The sequence below is a fragment of the Trematomus bernacchii genome, unplaced genomic scaffold (genome assembly GCF_902827165.1).
Source record: "Trematomus bernacchii unplaced genomic scaffold, fTreBer1.1, whole genome shotgun sequence".
In the NCBI taxonomy this organism is placed as follows: Eukaryota; Metazoa; Chordata; class Actinopteri; order Perciformes; family Nototheniidae; genus Trematomus; species Trematomus bernacchii.
Window position 1 is genome coordinate 9,273,620 of NW_022987714.1, and position 20,353 is coordinate 9,293,972.

At 40.8% G+C, this 20,353-nt stretch overlaps 2 protein-coding genes across 2 annotated transcripts in view; one reads left to right on the forward strand and one right to left on the reverse strand.

Annotated features, from left to right (window-relative positions):
* Nucleotides 1–4,597, reverse strand: part of b4galnt4a (beta-1,4-N-acetyl-galactosaminyl transferase 4a) — a 151,125-nt gene extending 146,528 nt beyond the window's left edge. The window contains exons 1-2 of the mRNA XM_034141108.1: nt 4,506–4,597; nt 3,967–4,237 (exon numbers count right to left, since the gene is read on the reverse strand). The gene's annotated coding sequence lies outside the window, so the exon portion shown is untranslated. The remainder of the gene's footprint in view (nt 1–3,966; nt 4,238–4,505) is intronic.
* Nucleotides 4,598–7,215: 2,618 nt separating this feature from the next.
* Nucleotides 7,216–18,888, forward strand: LOC117491521 (immunoglobulin superfamily member 22-like). Its single transcript, XM_034141546.1, is given in 22 exon segments — nt 7,216–7,430; nt 9,321–9,415; nt 12,527–12,563; nt 12,808–12,929; nt 12,932–12,978; nt 13,227–13,302; nt 13,305–13,339; nt 13,456–13,618; nt 14,047–14,089; nt 14,091–14,151; nt 14,352–14,461; nt 14,463–14,633; nt 14,864–14,937; nt 15,293–15,444; nt 15,966–16,092; nt 16,270–16,291; nt 16,293–16,469; nt 16,574–16,662; nt 17,103–17,166; nt 17,168–17,250; nt 17,253–17,402; nt 17,915–18,888. Coding segments are annotated over 22 exon segments (2,181 nt in total). The 3' UTR covers nt 17,983–18,888.
* Nucleotides 18,889–20,353: the final 1,465 nt, after the last annotated feature.

The window sequence follows — 20,353 nt, forward strand, 5'->3', positions numbered from 1 at the left end:
CTTTGACATGAGGTCTGGGCTAAAATGTCACAGGGATTAAGGGGTTTCTGCCTCCTGCATCCCTCCAGATCAGTTCTGCCCATGCCCTCTGTGGCTGTGCCTCATCTTCCCCAAAACAGGTGTGGAGTGCCATTTATTTCTGCTCCGCTGTGCCCTATTGAATTTCCTACTGGGGAAATAAGAATCCTCCATGTTTACAGATGAGAAGGAATGAGGTGAAAAGAGAAGTGTAGATGCAGCAAGAGAAATTGAAAGGGAGCAAGGATCAGGGGAGAGGATGGGGAAGGAATGGCAGATGTGTTTTCAAATGTTTGGTAAAACGAGAACACGATTTGTCACCCACAAATTCAGGCAAATACTCAGTAGAGGTAGATTAGTTTTAAAAGTTGTATTTTTACAAGTTTGAGAAGTTGACTTTCATACTTTCTGCATTCAGGCCCTGCCCAACATCCCACACAGACACACCAAAGACAGACACATGCACTCCTCTGCAGCGGTTTCCTCCAAATACGGTTAGACACATCTAAAAATTAGATCTCTCCAGAGATGTTCAGCTCAGACGGAGCTTTTAACATCACATAAGCTACAGCTGCTGCTGTATTAAACAGCATTCTGCAGGGTTTTCTCTGACTGGCTCTTCAAAAAGTTTGAGCAACAATCCCACACACGCTCACCAGTCCACTTTTAAAAACCAGTTAAGCCCCATGCCCCCGGTACCGGTGGCATGACGCAACATCTTGCAAGAAACAGCGTCTGAGGGCTTCTATGAATGTGTCATACCCACTTAATGGGAAGAAACTCAGCTAACAGACAATATTAACAATTTTTAGCAAAACGAGACATAAGGGTAATAACAAAGGCTCTGAATTAGCCCTGAGCGAAAAAATGCTAAAGCAGTTAGCACAGAACTCAAGGTAAAATACCCGTATTACTTATCGGATCTGCACAAACAAGATATCAATTAGCAAGCTGATATTCCACAGATTCCAGACATATAAGTATCATCACTGAGCGACAGGGGAAGCGAAAACAGACATCACAACACGTAGCTTCACGGAGGAAACACGGAGATATTCTTACCTTAGCTGTTGTTCTGATCAAAAGTTGTGTTCAATGGCATTAAAACGATAAAAACGCTACTGAAGGTTAATCCAATGTGTCCATGTCACTTTGAAATGATTACTGACAATCCATCTCCATATTTAGTTTTCAGAGCGTAACATAGCTTTCGACTGCGTGCGCGTCACACTCACTCCTCGATGGTAACGTGTGTGTGTGTATGTGGAACTTCCCCTTCGATTCTATTGGCTCTAACGGTTCAAAAGAGATGTCAATCATCAAAATCGACCAATGGGTTCCAGAGAAACGGCAAATCCACCCAAATGTGGTTTTCATTTTTGCTAAACCTCTCTAAAAAGGTAAAATGTCACTTGTTTTGCATCAATCTTGATACAGGGTACTTATATGTTATATGGGAATGTCATTTTCGAGCCTGAGGCCTGAAAAACAGGCTCGGGGCTTAACTGGTTAACCTTTTGCAGATCTGCAGTGGGATGTGTTATTTCTCAAAGATCTTGTCAGCGGTGTTGTTGGGCGTTGCCATAGTGAATTTAACAGCAAGCTATTCCAATCTAAACAGGTGAAGTGTTAACAGTGAACAACACAACAGTAAAAATAGCTCTGCTGCCAGTCCTATAGCTGTTACCATTTAAATTGTGACTGCTGCAGTTTTCTCAGCTATGGCATGTTTGTTATGAGGAAACTGTCAAAAGACATCACGCATATGATTTCTTTGCCATTTTCTAAAGGCATAGACTGCATTCATCATGAAGCTAGTGAAGAATCTCAAACAACTGAGTGAATATCCATGCTTGGCCTCTTTCTCAGTTTCAATGCTGACAGAGAAAAACAGCAGTGTCACTAAATAACATCTCCACCGACTCATTCATTATGTTTTGTGCTGTGAGAATGTGCTAAGAGAGAAATCTAGGTCATTTCTTCATCATTAGTATGCTAGCCAGGTGTAGCGCAACGAGGATTAGAGGCAAGTAATGCCAATGAGGCTCGCTCTCTATGTCTCTCACCCCTTTCTCTCCCTCTTCCTGTCTCTCAAACCAAACAATCACACTTAAGTGCTTTCTGCAGTCACGTCAAAGAACATACACAACAGCTAGAACCGACCTGCGATAAAACATTTATACATTACTCAGCTTCGATAATTCGCTTTTTTCCAAGATCATTAAATAAGGATTATTTATTACATTTCATAATGGGAGATCATAAAAGCCAGGGCTCACACATTTAGTCAACAGGTACATGGGTGCTTCAGGTGTCTCCCTTGTTAATGCTCCTCAGGGGAGATTAAGTATTAATATCAAACCGATCTAATCTACAAATATGAGCAGCAACCATGATGTCATTGTGAAAAAGCTGGAATATGAAATACACAACATGAGCTCCAGCAAGCCACTTTATCAGTTATCTCTAGATAGCATGTGTTAGCTAATATGACATTCAGACTACATGTCGATGTTCATTTCAACAAGTCCATTAATATTTTTGGAGATCTACTTCTGGCTCATGTCTTATGCTGCGTTCACACCGGACGCGATGCGACTATTCGCTTCGCTCTAATCGCTCCTATCGCATCGCTCTAAACGCTGGAGGTTCACCGCGGCTGCCAGCTGTGTTTACTCGCATCATTCAAACAAGACGCGCTGGCTCGGGAGCTACAACTACAACAAATGAACATATTTTACCGTGATTAAATTGTAATACACGTTTCTAAATGATGCCGAAGTAACAACATACTGATACCGGTTAGTAACAACCATGAATTAATGCTTTGACAAGTCTGCAGACAAGACGGCAGGCAAAAAACCTTTTAAAATGCTTGTTTTCTGAATGAAGATCGGGTCAACCAGGCTAAGCTAACGTTGTATATGCTCATTCCACACTCACAACAACGGCCTACAGACATAAATAAGCAGCGACTGTATTCGCCATGACACAGACAGTCTGTGGTTTGTACTTGTTTAACTTTTGTCCAGTTTCTGAACGAATATGAGGAGCTGTGAGCTCTGTGTGCTAACTGCTAACAGCTAACGGCTGATGTTGTGTGGTTGAACGTCAGTGACGGCGGCTGAGATCCTCACCGCTGATTGGCTTCCGCGAGAACGCGTCACGTGAATTTGACGCTCGAGTTGAAAAAATTGAACTCTCGCGTTTAACGCGGCACTGTTCAATCGCCTCAATCGTGTGATTCGCGCTGCGTCCACCGCTTCATGCGCGCCGTCGGAGCGAATTCGCGTCTGTCCACGTCTCTGCATTGACTTTACATGTAATCGCGCCGCCCCCAAACGTCGCATCGCGTCCGGTGTGAACACAGCATTAGGCCTATATGAAGTACTGGTGGTGGGTTCTACTTTTTCAAAGATGCAAATCATGTATTGGAAAGGTAAATCATATCAATTCAGCTGTTTTGTGCATTTTATCCCATAGTGTAACAAAAGCAAAAAACAAATCAAATATATTTGAAAAGATTACTCAAACAAAATCCAAGATCGGGTTCGATCAAGTAACAGTGTACTCGCAAAGTATTTATGTAGTCACTAACCAAGGGTTCACTGAGGGAGCTGTTAGTTCTGCAAAACAAAACAACATAATAAGTGACAAATACAAAGTTGCGTGGATCAGTGAGTATATTATGATTTTTAGTACAGCCAAAAGGATTATAAAACTTCTCAAACGTTTCCCTAAAGCATCGGTTTCCACCATCGTTAGCAATAATCAAAAGCCATAGCAGCAGAGGTCAGTTTGTGGAGGAGGTGGAAAATCCTCTGCAACAGGGATTGTTTGAACCGGTTTGAACCCAAACGCAGCACACAGGAAACCGGGAACAGTTGTCATGTTTAATTTCAAATCTCAGCTGGTACAGGGTCAGAGACAGAAGGCTGGTGGGTTTACCGGGAATGAGGCGAAGAAGGCAGGTCAGAGGCAGGCAGGGTCGGCAACGGGAAGTCAATCCGGAACAAGGTACTGGAGAGGGTTGCATGAAAGGTGAAGCAAAATCTGGCAGTGGGCGTGTGAGAGGTTTAAATACTGGCTTGATTGGAGATGAGATGCAGCTGGGAGCACAGGTGAGCTGATTTGGTGGGCGTGGCTGTCAAGGTGGGGCGAGGTGGAGAGGCGGGGTTTGTGGAAAGTGCTTGGTGCAGCAGCTAGGGAGAGAAGCAGACTGTGAAAGAAAATAAATTACATTTTAAAATATATCCTGACAGGTAGGCTTTGGTTGGAATAACAGATGTCCATGTCATTTTAAATGTGACATCACATTTAAATACAAAGATTATTTTAAAAAAAACTCAAAGAATGCTAACCACACTGACACGTATGTAGCTAGCCCTCCCCGCTGTTGTTCAATGCTATACATTTGCCAAACTGTCTACTCTTATAAAAGTTGAACATAGTTTTGTGAAATACATAAAATGAAGTATAAACCGAACCTCTGCTTTTCGTGCACCTGCTTGCGTTGATCACAGGAAAGTGTATAGTTTTCTGTGGTTTCTGTAGTTTTCTTCCATTATTTCCTTCATTTTCATTGGCTATTTCTGGAAATAAGAAATGTTGAATTCATGTCCCTGATGCTAAAGGCTATCCCTATTAGTTGACATTTAGTTTCTGCTGGAAAAACTACACAAAAAGAGTCATATTGTTGACCAGGTAGCTGCGCTAGCACTAGCATTAGGCAGCATCTCAACAATCTCCGAGCTAGGAAGCTAACAGCGTTGATGACCTGCAAAAAAAGTGAAAAGAAGAATTAAATGCATTTCAAATTGAGCTTAAATTCAAAGTATTGAATAGCCTGTCACACATCTTTATATTCTGTATTTAATTGTATTTTTATGTTTTTAAATAATGTATTTATTTAATACTGATTTTAGAAATGTGGTCTGGATGATCTTGATAACCACACTTTAAAGGTGGGGTAGGTGATTTTGGAGAAACCAGCTCCAGTGCGCTGGAATTTGAAAATACACAACCGGAAAAAATCTGCCACTTCCTTACAGAGCCCCTCCTCCAACACACACGAGCACGCACGTGACCAATGAGGGCACGAGATAAGTTTGTGCACAGATGGAAGGCTGACAGGCAGGTAGGCCATCCAGTTATTTTAGCCGGGCCGGCTAAAATGATTGATCGTGCTTTTTACAGTACTACGGCTTCCACAGATGACATTTTTTTATGGATTTTTTGTCAAAGCACTTAAGATATTCATTGCTATCGGGATGTTAAGAGCATTCCATGGAATATAACAAAAAGTGTATCTCGAGCCGGTTTCTCAAACTTACCTACCCCACCTTTAAGTGCTTAAAAGCTCAAACAGCCTAAATGGCACTGAAGAGCTAGTACACTGTCACAAACCAACAAATAACACTATTACTTTATGTCTTTTTTGTGTTATAGTTTAAACTATTGCAACTTGCATTTAAAATGATAAAATAAGGTATATCACACTGACACATAAATGAATATCAGAGGCAGAACCAGCATTACCACATGCTCTTTGTAGAGTGTTAGCGTTCTTAAATACTATAATTAGTCGGCCCACAGTGGGCATTTAGACTAACTGACCTGTGGGAAATATTAGTGATGTACTGACCCAGCTCAGGACAGCCTGGACCGGCAGATCCAGGACAGATCAGAGCCTTATTTGTCCAGAGTCAGGGCACAGCAGGAGCTTAAGCTGAGTGCTCCAGCCTTGGCAGGAACTCACAAAGAGGGGAGCAGCGTGTGGATGAAGGACATCACAAGAGAAGATTTTGAGCTGGAAGCAGTTGAACCAGAAACCTGAAGCACATACTAAATCTGTAAGAAAGTAAAGGCTTTTCTAATACAAGTACGTTTTTTCATGAAATAATAGAGCCAGTGGAACAAAAATATATTTTGCAATTTGCTATGCTGTTTGCTGTTAGAAAGAAACAGAGAGATCAAGGACATTGAACAAAGAGGGGGAGAGGAAGGAAGGTAAAATAGATGTTTTTGTGTTCCACCTACAGTGTGACAGCAACCTGTTCAGCACTTTGTAGCTCACAGTCACTTGCTCTTCCTTAGACTGTATAGTTTTACCATCAAAGCGTTTGCTGTGGTCGCATAAAAACAACTTCCTTTAGTCAGTATCAAAGCTTCCGGGAACTAATCAGTTTAGTAACCCCAACATGTAGTGTGTTTGCTGCAGGAAGCTACATTTACATTTTCCATTCAGAGACTAATCTTCTGGTGAATTGTTCTTTTCGCTTGTGATGTCACATTTACATCCTGAAACCAAGCTGTTGCTGAAAAGAAACCTCTATTTTGATACAATCTCGCAAATATGGCTATGATCATGCGCACTGAGTTTTTTGTTTATTTTTTGTTTATTGAATTGTCTCAAGTAGGAACAGTGAGTGATACCTTTTTAAATAGAATAATTGATAGAGCCCACACTCCCTCACATGGCTTTGAACAGTTCTAATGTATGTAATCTTCTTCCTTCAGCCCCTTCTAAAGTGGATATATCATCTGCAGGCAAAGATAGACATACACATCAATCCAAAGCATGCACACACACACACACACACACACACACACACACACACACACACACACACACACACACACACACACACACACACACACACACACACACACACACACACACACACACACACACACACACGTTGAAAGAAAGAAAGACATGGGGACAGGGAACAAGAGAGGAATCTGAATCCAAAGTACCAGAGGAAGAGCACAGTTCATCAGTGGAACAAACACAATGCTCTATCTCACACAGCAGGTGTGTGGATTACCTTTTTAATTGGATCTTTGTGCGAGTCTGGCGAAGGCAAAGGACTGCTGTAGTCACTGTTGGAAGGCATGTGATAGAGCAAGGAAAGGGCATGGGGAGAGCATAATAAGGGAAGTGACTTTCAAAATGTTTTGATGTGCGCTTTTGGAAACACAAGCCCAATTACCACCAAGACACATGCGCACACTTTGCACATTTAGAGAGGATGGTAAGGGCTATTCCTTACTTCTCTTATCTGCTGGAGGCGATATAAAGGGACAAACCAACCCAGTGGAAGGAGGAGTCAACTGAGTATGTTCTGCCAATTAATCATTTCACATTCCTCATTGTATCTGTTTGGACCAGGAACACATCGGATCATCATCATCATGAAATTAGATCTCCTCCAGTCCACTGGGGGCAGAGTGCAACAGATGGAACAGCAGATGGGCCAGGTGAGACAGATGTCAGATATGCAAATGTTCTCCTCATCCACCTCCTCCACCTCCTCCACAAGCTCCACCAAGCTGCGAAAAGTCTCTCAGGGCTTGTCAAGGACCATGGAAGTTAGGAATTATCCACTGAGATCAACTTCTCCTACAGTGTGCGAAAAAGCACCCGTCCCACTGTCCGGGACGTGTTATTTACAATGTCGGACAAGTAGATCTTTCAATTGACTTGTCCGGCGGACAAGTGACGTTTTTAGCCCTCATTTATTGACAAATTATTGATAAACTCAGTTTACAAAAGGCAGAACTCATTCGCAAATTGTCCGTGTCCGCCATTGTTCGTTTAGAAATGTTAGTTTCGGTTCTGCTTGTCGATTCCTGCATCTCGCCGCTTTCTGTACTGTTAGGCGGGACGGGGCGGGGCGGGGCGGTGCGGTGCGAACGTGTAGCACAGTGGCAGGGTTGGGAAGCAAAACTCGGTTCCGAGTAGGAACAAATAACAATTGTCCGGTACCGGGATTAATAAGAGTTGTGAGGACAGGAGGCGAGGCCGAGCCTCGCGGACCGCAGCTCTCTCTGCGCTCCGGATCATCTGATCGCTGCACGGTGCAGTTCAGCGTCTCTCTCTCTCCCTCTCTCTTTCTACACACAGCGGACCCGCTGCCCGTTTAACAGCCTAATCTTTGTCAAACTTTCTTATGTTCTTTCTTTAACACGTAATGAAGGTTATTAAGCGTTTTAGCTCCTACGTTGTTAATATTGACGCCATTTCCTTTATGAAATAAAGCAGCCTCCCTGTCTGTGTCCTCGCGTTGTCCTCACATCCCCCGACCCCCAGACTCGGAGGAGCACAGGGATGTCAGTATTGTTTATGAAGCAGGGTATAGAAAGTACATTATTGAAATGAAAATACTATTTATTTACAAACAGTGAGCAGCTGGGAAGCTGCAGCATGTGTATTTCAGGACATGTGTAAACATGCAAGCGTCTTTGAGTTGTAGAAAAGCGCTAGGCCTATAGGCTATAAATATAATGTATTATTATTATTATTATTATTAGGCTTATGTGTTGGACATGTGTGGTTGGACCCTGTCTCACAGGCAGGTTGCAGTGTAACATCAGAGGAGACTGGGCCAATTGTACATTCTCAAACTGCACCACATAGAACTAACTAAACAATGCAGAGATTATTTTTTATATAATTGTATTCAATAACCGTAAGAAATTAAACAGTATGAAGTGATTTGTAAATAGGAATACAGGTTTGACTTAATGTTTTCATAAATATGTTTTTCTCCCAGTTTGTCATGGGACTTATTTTTACCCTCTCAAAGAACCGGAATCAAGAACCGAAAATAACCGGAATCGAAAAGCAGAACCGGAATCGTTAAAATCCAAACTATACCCAACCCTATGTGTGATGCATTAAAATCTTACCGCTCACTTACGTTAGCGGTGTCGTAAAAAACGTGGGAAAATGTAAAATACGTTGGCGAAGAAGAAGATCCAATGGCCCCAATTTTTGTCCATCCTGGACAAGTGAAAAATGTATTCGGACAAGTAGATTGCCAAACTCACTTGTCCATGGACAAGTACTCTCTAAAAACTTTTTCTCACACTGCTTTACATCTGTCATACTTGCTAATATAACCTTTTTTAATTATGAGACATTGCTTGAAGAACCCTCTATTATAGGAGTCATCAATTTATTGAGCAAAAATGGCACAATTGATGAATGGTTAAAATAGTACCTTCAAAAAAAAAATTCTTACTGTGCGGAACAGTGTTTTTTTATGTTTGAAACTTTTCAATTATGTCAGGCTGCCATGTTAAGCTCCTGGCCAAATGCATACCAATATTAGAGCTAATCAACTACATTATTTCTGTACTTCAGTGCAACAAAAACACATTCAAAGTCATAATGATAATATCACATTTGCATGTGAGGCAGATTTGCATAGCCTGCCTTTTTGTACATGATTATGATGTCCTTTATGCTCCCTCAGAGCACTCTTGGGCTCAGTGTAAGACCTCCGCTGGTGGAGTCCTTCAGCCATGGTACTGAAATCCCCTCAGATCCCAGAGGGAGTGTCTGTCCCAGATTTTGATGAGAAGCTGCGCCCTATCACTGCCCAAGAGGGTGAGGTGATCCCACTCGCTTGAAATTTAAAGAAATGCCCTTTGCGTCCCCTAATATCTCTCTTCACAATGCATTATTAAAACCTGTTAAGCCCCAAGCCTGTTTTTCAGGTCTCAGGCTCGAAAATGACATTCCCAGAACAAATGACTATATCTTCACTTCTAAAAGGGGTAAATTAATCATCTTTTTTCTCAAAGCAATGATAAACCTGTGAGTTGGATGTAGATGAGTCAGAATCAATATAGAATTGTTTTATTTTAAAGTAAATTCAGATTGAACATAGTAAAAAAATGTAAATGATAATGTCCGTCCAAAATAAAAACATTATTTATAGTGAAAACCACCCTTGAATGATGGGATAGTAGACTAACAGCTTTAGGAATCCAAACTATAACATATAATGAGTACCCTGTATCAAGATTGATGCAAAACAAGTGACATTTGACCTTTTTAGAGAGGTTTAGCAACACAAAAAAAACTTCTGGGGTCATTTGGGTGGATTTGCATATCTCTGGCCCCCCTCGGTCGATTTTGATGATTGACACCTCTTTTGAACTGTTAGAGCCAATAGAAACGAGAGGGAAGTTCCTAAATCCACCTACACGTTACCATTGAGGAATGAGAGTGATGCGCACACAGCTTTCCCAAACCGAAAGCTATGTTACGCTCTGAAAACTGTTAACTGTTATAGCCATAAATATGATGATGGATTATCAGTAATCATTTCAAAGGGACACAGAGACATTGAATTAACCTTCAGCAGCGTTTTCATCGTTTTAATGCCATTGAACACAACTTTTGATCAGAAAAACAGCAAAGGTAAGACATATTTGCCGTTTTGGCTCCATAAAGCTACATGGTGTGTTGTCTGGGTTTGCCTTCCCTGCCCTGAGGTCGCACAGTGATGATACTTATACCTCTAGAATCTGTGGAATCTCAGCTTTAATATGATATCTTGTTTGTGCAGATCCGATAAGTAATAAAGTATTTATACCGTGAGTTCTGTGCTAAGTGCGTTAGCATTTTTTCGCTCAGGGCTAATTCAGAGGCTCGGCGTTAGAGTTGTGTTTTGTTTCGGTAAAAATTGTTCATAACGTCAGTTAGCTGAGTTTCTTCCCGTTAAATGGGTATGATACATTAATAGGTTGTTAAATGTCAAGAAGCCCTCAGACGCTGTTTCTTGCAGATGTTGCGTTTTTGCCCCCGCCCGCGGTTCAGGTTCAACTGTGGGCCCTTGAGACTATGAGAGAGCTCCGTTTAAGCACATTTTAGTTCCTTACTCATAGTTTGCCTAGAAACTCCAGATGACACAAGCAAAGGGAACTAATAGTTTTTTGCATCTATGTGTAAACTTTAGATTTCACTCTCTGGGTAGTGTACATCTTCTCTGATCAATGTCCTGAATAAGACCCCCACATAGCTAAAATATGCTGTGATAGAGTTTGTAAGAGGTGCATGTGCTTCTGCTGAATACTAGTGCCTGTTCTACATAAACTGCAAGAGTTTGAGCCCCACTCTGGCTCTACCTGAATTATAGATTAAGACACCCAGTCACAATATGCAGAACACTGCGGAGTAGCCATAGCATTAGCATTCATAGGATGACCTTAAACTCAACTGTACTAAAAGGAAAACAGGAAAAGATGGGGGTATTTATTCCAATATTAACCAATTGTAGTTGATGGTGTTATGTTTGTTAACAATAATTAATAATGTATAAAAGAGAGGAGTAACAGTACTAACTCTGTTGCTCACTTATCTTGAGCAGATTACATGCATTAACCTGATCTGTCTGTTATGACATTCATAGGTGACAATGCTGTGTTCAAGGCCAAGGTGCTTTGCCAGCTGTCTGACACGATAACATCTTTTTATGACAACATAAACATTCGGCATACTCAAGGTTTGTCACTAAAACTGCACAGCTTACAGAGTTCCCCAGTTATTAAAGGATCTCGCTGACACTTGAAATCAAACCAAGGAGTTTGATTTAACACAACAATGGTCCCGATACAGAAATAATGTTTGTGTTGAACACCCATCTATATTGAGTCTCTTTAGTTTTCCTCCCTTGTGTAGTTTGATATGACTTTGCAATATGTTATATTAAACAAGTACCTTTGTAAATTAGTCAACTCTATGTTTGTATTATTTCAGTCATTTAACACGATAAATAGTTGCATATATCAAACTGGTTTCTGGTTGCTTCATTGATGGCATATGACCTAAAACAAAATTATTTAATATTGGACAAATCCATTACATCTGTCCAAATCTGATAATCACTTATCTAAAATAAATCTATGAATGGAGCTCAAGTATATTCTATGACCTAAAAGCAATTCAATTAACAACTCCACAAGTAAATCTTATTGCGTTTTCCAAGATACTGTGGCTCATTTTTTTAAAGGTGTTTGACCACACCACACTCCTGTAAGTGCAGAAGCTCTATGCAGCCTTTCCTTAATCCGAGGGGCTCTGCCCTCTTGGTTCTGTCAACTTAGACGGCACACCATGCATCATGAGGAAAAGTAGGGAGAAAGAAAAAAAAACTCTCTGATCCCTTTATCTATAACCACTCTGGAGTGGATTTAGCACTTTCTCTGTACCAGCCTCGGAGCTTAAGTGAAGCTTAAATAGCTATTATAAAGCAATTAACTTGTGGGTGCTGACATATGCATCTCCCCCTGCCATCTGTTTCTCTGGTGAGGGATGACTGTTAAGTTGAGGCGCTAAATGTTTACTGGGTATTCCCAGCATGGCACTGCCTCCTTCTGCTCCTCATAAGTACTGCAGTGGGATTTAAAGTGACCCGACAATGCAATGACAGTATGACAGTTTTAGATCCTGCAGTGAGCAACAAGCAAGCCATTTTCATTTAATTGATGTCACCTGTATGTAATGAATTCCAGATAAAAAACCTGACCCTGGAAGATGCTGTTGCCTCCAAAAGCACGGAGAAGCCCCCTATTCTGTATTCTCATTGTTACAGAAAGTGAGTTTATCATTCACTCTGTGAACTCTTTTGATATATTTATGTGTCTTCAGCTTAGTTTACATGCTGCTTTCCATTCAGTGCCTCAGGTTAAGATGCTCTGTTTTTCATTCCAGATCTAGCGCTGGTCTTCAAAAAGATGCTGAAGAAGTGGTAGGAACACAAGCCTGCTGTATAATACTAGCCCTGACACTCCTAAAACATGGTGTGAGGGGGCTTTTTCTCATCCACCCATAGATCTTTTTTTGTGCATACATCCATAGATATCTTCAGCATGAGATCTAAAGAGGAGCAATGTGTACCATTGTCTGCCTGCAGGGGCAGATGCTCCTGAGCTATCATTGCACCAATTCATAGTGTTAGACACACAGTACATGGCATACAAACACTGGCACAGTAATGTGGGGAAGAGGGAGGAGAAGTGGCCCCCTACAGAGGAGGAGATGCTGAAGATCCTGGCTAGAGACGACAAAAAGGACGACGAGAGGATCTGCCCCGAGCACAGCTTCACCGACTTCAGAGCATCCTCAAGAAGCTGAAGGAGATGAAGAAGAAAGTGGAGGTGGAGGTAGGCCTGTCATACAGAGAGCTTGTCTGGTACCGCAGGATCACATATAAGGAAGAAAAGGAGTGGGATGTAAAACAGCTCAAAATAGAGAAGAACGGAAAAGGGGGAAGAAAAGTTTAATGTTGCACAGCCATGGCAACAAAGGTTTGTCGCATAGCAACACCAAAGTCAATTTATGTGAAGAATGAGAGGGGGGTGACATTTTTGTGGCGTGCCTGAAAAAAAAAGTTTGATTATTTATTTTCCAGATGGTAGGTGTGCTGAAGCCCCTTGAGGACATCACTGCCAAAGCTGACACCAACATCGTCTTTGACACCATCCTGAAACTAAAGATCCAAACATCAGGATGCAGTGGTTTCTGGTGAAGAACTGATGTGCGGGCATGTTTTGAATAAAGTTTCTATATACAAAAGTGTTTGTTCTATCCCAAAAAACGTGCGAGTCCCCTTTCATCTTGGCATTTTGTTTACGATTCAGGGCGCAGAGCTGCTGCGGATCCAGTACTCTCATGGGAAATAGGAAGTGAAACAGATGGGAACCAAGCACCTGCTGTGCATTTCCAGCCTGAGCCTCGGTGACACGCGCACCTACACTCTGCAGGTTGCAGACAAGAGACTGTCAGCCAAACTTAACGTCATAGGCAACTACAGAAGTCTTTCCAACTGCTAGTAACTCAGAGAGACAAGGTCATCATTGACTAAATTACCCTAGTGTCACTTTCTCTCTTTGTTTGTTTAACAGATAGGAACATGTTTTATTCAAGCATAATGCCCATACGTGCACGTCTGATTTTTGTTGTACATTTATTGTCAGTTATTTGTCTTGTCTCATCCCTCATCCCATTTACAGGACATTATGTAGCATAAACCATCAGTCAGAGATGGCTTTCTCTCTTAAGGGATTTTTTTTGTTGTCGCATTTTTCAAGCAAATATTGCCAGACATCTTTTGTAGCTTACAAATCCTACTATTTGGCATGGCTTCCTCCCTAGTGAAGTGTTAACAAGATTAAGTATACACTTTAAATCATGTGATGAGGATGTCTTTTTCTCTCGTCTCTGTCCTTCAGATGAACCTCTGAAATTCCTGTCTGACTTAAATCCCAAAAAGGTAACAGACTGCCATGTTCGAAGTCCGCCTCTCTCAGAAGACGGATTCAGCTCTAATCTGGAAGGTTTGTACGTGACCCAGAAAGACATTTTTCCAAAAGCATATGATATATTTGCTATATTTCTAGGAGTTTTTGACATCTAGGAAATCAAAATAACACACAAATGTACTGACAACATTATAGCAAATCGTGAACACAAGGGAAATACACGACTGAAAAGGAATATAGAAATTGTTTTCACAGAAGTTTTGGTGTTTTGGCAGGTAAAGGGAGAGGAAGTGAAAAGAGATGAAAAGTTTGACGTGTCCCTGTCTGAGGATGGTCTGAACTACACCCTCAAGATTAAGGATGTGAAAGTCAGTGAACCTGGAGACTAACCATCAGCATCACCTCACTGCCACCGTGCCACTTTTTATAGAACGTAGGGTGTCGTATTTTACAGGCAAAACTTTTTGTTATGCTTTGTTTTTTCCCTACAGGCCTGTGTCTTCCTGTTTTAGTGGAGCTAGCATTTCTAAGGAAACAAACTTCCCCCTTCAGACTCGGTGGAGATGAGCAGTTACTGCCTTGGATTCGTCCCCTGAGATCAGAGGCATGGTTTCTTCTTAGCTGTGCTTAACGAGTTCATCTTCCCTGTGTCGTCCAAATGAAGACGTATGGATAGCATAATAAATCCTCTCTCCTAGTGATGAGTTGAAAGTAATCCAAGCAAATCCCTCCTCACAACAAGCTCATTTATTACGCCTGTGTCTAACAAGATGCTTACTTGCCTAAGGTGGAAGCTGGAGCATGTAAATATCTTTACAAGGACATGTGGCTGTCCTCTGGGGTTGCAGGAACAGAAGCATAGTAATTGAGGTTGAGCTAATTAAGGTTGTTCATGAGAAGACTGTATATCTCTTGTTATGTAACTATAAGTCGTGTAAGCTGCTGTATGTGTTCAGACTGAATATAAAAGAAGAAACCTAAAAAGGTTACAAAATTCAAGTTTGTTCACCTTATAATCTTGATTTCCCTTTTTGTTGTTTTAATGAAACTTCTTTTGCGTGTATTTCAAGTAAAGAAAAGACCAAAAATGTTCAAAAGGTCCAAAAACTTAGAGTGACTTATCGTTTTGTTCTTACTGAACTTCATGCACAAGGGGATTTCTTTCCATCTTTTTTTTTCATTAAGTTCTAATATTTGAACATGAGTTATAAATAAGAAATGAACAAAGCTGTTTTCTCTTTGCCAGAGCGCTTTGCCTCAGTGAAGAGCAGTATGTCAGATGCTCAGTGTCCTACAGGCTCCCCTGCAGAGTTGTGCGTCAAACTTATTTTTTTAAACTGGCATTTAAAAATGTCAAGCATACATAGTGTTTTATCTGCTGTCGGTCCACTGCCTTGAACATACTGAAATAGTTCAACAGATGGATTGCCATGAAAATTTGACGTAATACATTTGTGTTACAATGACAATTAATCCTAATGGTTTTAGTGATCCCCTGATCTTTACTGTCTTTGGCCACCAAGAGGATTCTAGGTTGTTTTTATTCCTGAGAAATAGCAACAACAATGGGATGAACTGATGGATGTGCATGACATTAGGTAAAGACATCCATGCTGCCGAGAGATTGAAAATGAGGTTGTTAACATCAGCACAAGCAGGCAGTACAGCCTTGCAGAGCAACAGCATTAATGTGCATTCTTGGTTGTGTTAAAGTGATACCCATGGCATATTCACACAGCTTAAAAAAACGTTGATATTGCACCTATTTATTCAAGTCATTCGCAGAAGAAGTTTAACATTGTGTGAGTCAATGTCTGTTACCAAAACAGCTTTCATCATTTTTCTTAAACATAATATGCGTGTCACATTTGACAGATTTCTGAGCTGAGGGGGTCCTTGTGGTCAAACAGGGAGCCGTCCACAGGCTGATCTTCTCTGATGTGACTGACGCTCATGAGGGCAAATACACTTTCAGAGCCAAGGGGGCTGAGAGCGAGGCTGTACCCACTATTGCAGGTTTGTATTACAATTTTGTATTTGAGTATGTATTCACAGATGGGGGAAACATACAGTTTAATACTTAAATCGACTAATGCTACTAAACCTATACTGAAAGGCAATTAAAACTATAAACCTACATTTACAATTTAAACATATAATGGTTTCACAATCTTTAATGACCCTATTTTCCAGATCCTCCGGAAATTGATTCCTCTGTTGTTGGGAGCTCAACCTGTGACTTTGAAGGCAGGCCAGACTACCTCTATTAAGATCCTCTTTAAGGGCAAACCCCCTCCCAAGGTCACCTGGTACAAGGAAGGTGCGGAGGTCATGGAGGATGAGAGGACTGAGGTGGAGAGGATGGCTGACGGCACCATGCTGGTGCTCAGCAGGTGGGTGAGGCGTCATCCACTCAGATATTTAATGATCTTTTTAAAAGGTCACACACAAATTAAAATATAATTAAACTTCTGCTCTAACTCTTGCTGTTTACTAGATGTGTGCGAGAAGACAGTGGAGCAATGATGCTCCGTCTAAAGAGCGACTGTAGCAGTGCAGTGGCCAACCTGCACGTCAATGTGATTGGTAGGTGAAAACACATGTTTGACAAACAAAAGGTTTCATTCAACGCAGATTTTAAATATTTAATATTTTACTCTCAAAAGGACTATTTGTATATACATTTTTCATCCCTCGTAAACTTAAATTCTTTGTAATTCTCACATACGTTTACTGTAATCACATTTTAAGAAAAAGAGGAAATCCTTTATGAATTAAAATATATGAGGGCCATGTTTAACCATCGTAAAACACTATCAAAATACTTAAGCATAAATAGTGTCGGGCTAGGCTAGGGAATGTTTGTCCCAATCATTTATTTTATCTTAGAGGCTAAAAATAGCAAAAAAACGAATATTTTTTCAAGAATTGGAGGTTATACAGGATGAGTACTTGATATACAAATGCTAATTTTATGGCTAACATATTCCTTAAAAGCATTTTTCTCATTGAAAAAGATTCCACAGACCATCCTAAGCCTCCTCAAGGGAAAGTGGAGTTTCTTGAACTATCAAGAAAGTGTAACAAGATGGTGGAAAACCCTGCGGTACAATGGAGGTAAGCAAGTGACCAGCTTTGTGATTGAACGGAGCGTGGCTGGTAAGAAGTCCTGGACCCTGTTGGTGAAGTAGACAGCAGGGCCACCATCTTCCCAGATAACAAAGTGGAGGAGGGCCGGGCCTACCAGTACCGCATCAGGGCCGTGAAGGTGGAGGGAATGAGCGACCCTCTGGAGACAGAGGAGGTGCACGCTGGAGAACCTGTAGGTGAGAGCTAATTATAAGTACAATATTTATTATTATTTATAAAATGGCATCGTCAGAATCATCTCTCGAAACATTGAAGAAACTGTGCAAAGTAAGATAGAGGGAAGACTAGTAATCACCATCATTGTTCTTATCATTTTAACCTTCATTCGTATTATCACCACAGCCATTAAAATGATCATGTCATCTTCAAACTCACCTTCTTTACCAGCTCCCTTTTTCCATATCTCCTAGTTCACTCGTGTTTTACCCAGAGCCCCCAGGCAAAGCGTCCCAGCCCCAGGCTAAGCCTGATATATGAACAAACCCCTCTGATAAAACCTTAAGAATATAGATCGAAATAAAAATGTAATGGGCTTGCTACTAAAGAAGATATTTGAAAATGAAATTGAGGCTCTATCTAATGCTAACTTGAACTGAATACCGATAATAGTATAACATGCATGTTTTTGCCTGTATTGTCTTCCTTTTCTTCACTTCTTCTTTGTCTCTTTGTATTTGGTGTCTTACAGATAAGGATGACAAAGGTCTGTTTGAGAGCCTGACCAAGCAGGCGAACAAAGAGAAGTTGATTTTGTAAGAAGTCTGCTTCAGATTTCGTCACTTTGATTGGCCACCGACCTTATATTATGCTGCATGCTCTGTAGCCACTAACTGACTTTAGCTGTGGTTAGTCTTTAATAGATTAGAAATCTATAGATCAGATAGAACATCAGTTTATTTTGTTTTTGTTTAAAGTGCTGTTTATTCAACATCTTCCAACTTGCTTTGACACAATGTTCCAGTGTTAGTAATGCAACAAATGGCCACTAGATGTCATGCTTGCTCCCTTCCTTGTGAAGGCATTCTGCCCCAGGAGCAGATTAGTGTTTGGTGTGTTGAAGGGATTTTAACTCAATAGTCAGCTCACTCAAAGGTCATCCTTTCTCTCTAAATCACAAACGCTTTCCTCGATATAAAAGTCTACGTTTATCTTTTCTCAAGGGTTCACAGTTTTAGCCCAAATACAGTTGTTTTACAAGGCGTGGTGTACAAGGCCACATTCCATGTCAGCAGATGTGTCTGTCCTATATATCGCAGTGTATCATTTTCCCACAGGCACTTTGAGTCTGAGGTGGGTGTGAGAGCAGTCGGGCGCACTGCCAATCATGCAACTATCTCAAATCCTACTTCAAGTTCCCTTAGGTGTCCTAATGGTTAGGTTTGTTAACATGCATAACATGCAAAGCCCTGAGTTTGAATCCAGTCTACAACTTCTATCAGGCCTCGTCTTTTCTTCCCTGAAGAATTCCACTATGGACGATTGAGTAAATAACACATAAATGCATTCTAATATATTTCAGAAAAACATAGAAATGATTTAATCCTAAACCAATAACTTGCCACTGTGCATATAATGCTGCCAAAAAGTGTCATTTCTTTTATTGGCTCTGTCTAGACCAGGGGTGTCCAAACTAAGGCCCGGGGGCCAAATGCGGCCCGCGGACCATTTTGAATCAGCCCTCAGCAGATTGTAAAAGTATAATGGAATATGGCCCACAAATGAAACTTGTGCTTGTCTTATATTGTACTTCTTAAATATAAATGTAAACATATATTACACAGTAGTATTCATGTGTTAATAAAACCACTTTTCAAATAAATTCAGTCAATTCAAGTTGGAAACATTTTCGAACATATAGTTGATAAGAAAAAAGCCCAATGACTTATTTAGATAACAAGCTTGATATACACCCTTCATATTTATCCTTATTATAATCAATCTGAGGCTTCTGTTTTAAGGAATGAGCTGCCAACACTCACAAGCATATACATTTGATTGATCTTCCTAACTTATAACTGAACTTATGAGGCAATATACCTCTAGTGAGTGACCCAGCCCTTCGTATATTTTTCTGTATGTGGCCCTCTGTGAAAAAAGTTTGGACACCCCTGGTCTAGGCCATTAAAATAAAAACAATGAGAGTGAGGTGCTAAGCAGCTGTAGCCCTTTTTAAAAATCCCATTAATAATGTTATGTGACAGGAAGCAACTGGAACATTTTAAATAAATGATATCAAGTTTATGATTCATTGAAAATGGGGGAATAAAACATCTACATTTAAATATATAATCTAATATAATGCAGTAAGGCTCTCATGCATTCAATGGGATAAAGATATACAATTCTCGACCTCGCTCATTCCTGCACCCTGGCTGTAGCCCTGTATGACATCAGTGAAGGCCTCTGTATGGGCGTTGTCTCTGGGCGGTCTGCTGCTCCTCCAGAGAGTGAGTGGGGTCCGGTAAGGAGCTGCCAAACACACACAGAGAGGTTGAAACCCCTCTCCAGCCTGACGTCACTGTGCTGGCTCACACAAACTCCATTTCTACACAGAGACCAGGGGACTGCCAGGTCCAAATCAAGGCACCAACCTACGTCACCTTCCTCTTCCTCACTGCTCGGCTACGACACAATAAGGTTGAAGGAGTTTGAGCTGAAAGCCTGAATAGAAAGAAACTAATGGTGAAAGAGAATCTCAGATCATTCTTCTGCCTTTTTATTATGTTGCATTTATATAACTAATTCAATAGATTAATGAAGAAATGGTTTTCCAAATAGGAACTTGAATGAGGAAATATTTTACAACACTTGAATATTTCTGCTTCATTTCATCATATGTTATTTGAGTGGAAGGAAATGTCACCCTGCTGGTTTTATTAGGGCCATTACAGACATGTTTCATTTCCGTAGAAGACTGGAGTTCTTTGATGGTGAGACCTTGGCTGTGAATGAATGAGACGCTTTTGTAGAGAACTGGCATGGTTCCTACAGGAAAAACTATTAGATGTGATGTGTGTTTATAAAAAAAGAGAATAAAAGGCGACAGAACAAGAGGTTTGCAAGAGGAAGTATTGGTTGCAGTCTGGATTGCTTTCAACAGTTGAAGCCTGTTGAAAGCAGAATTTCC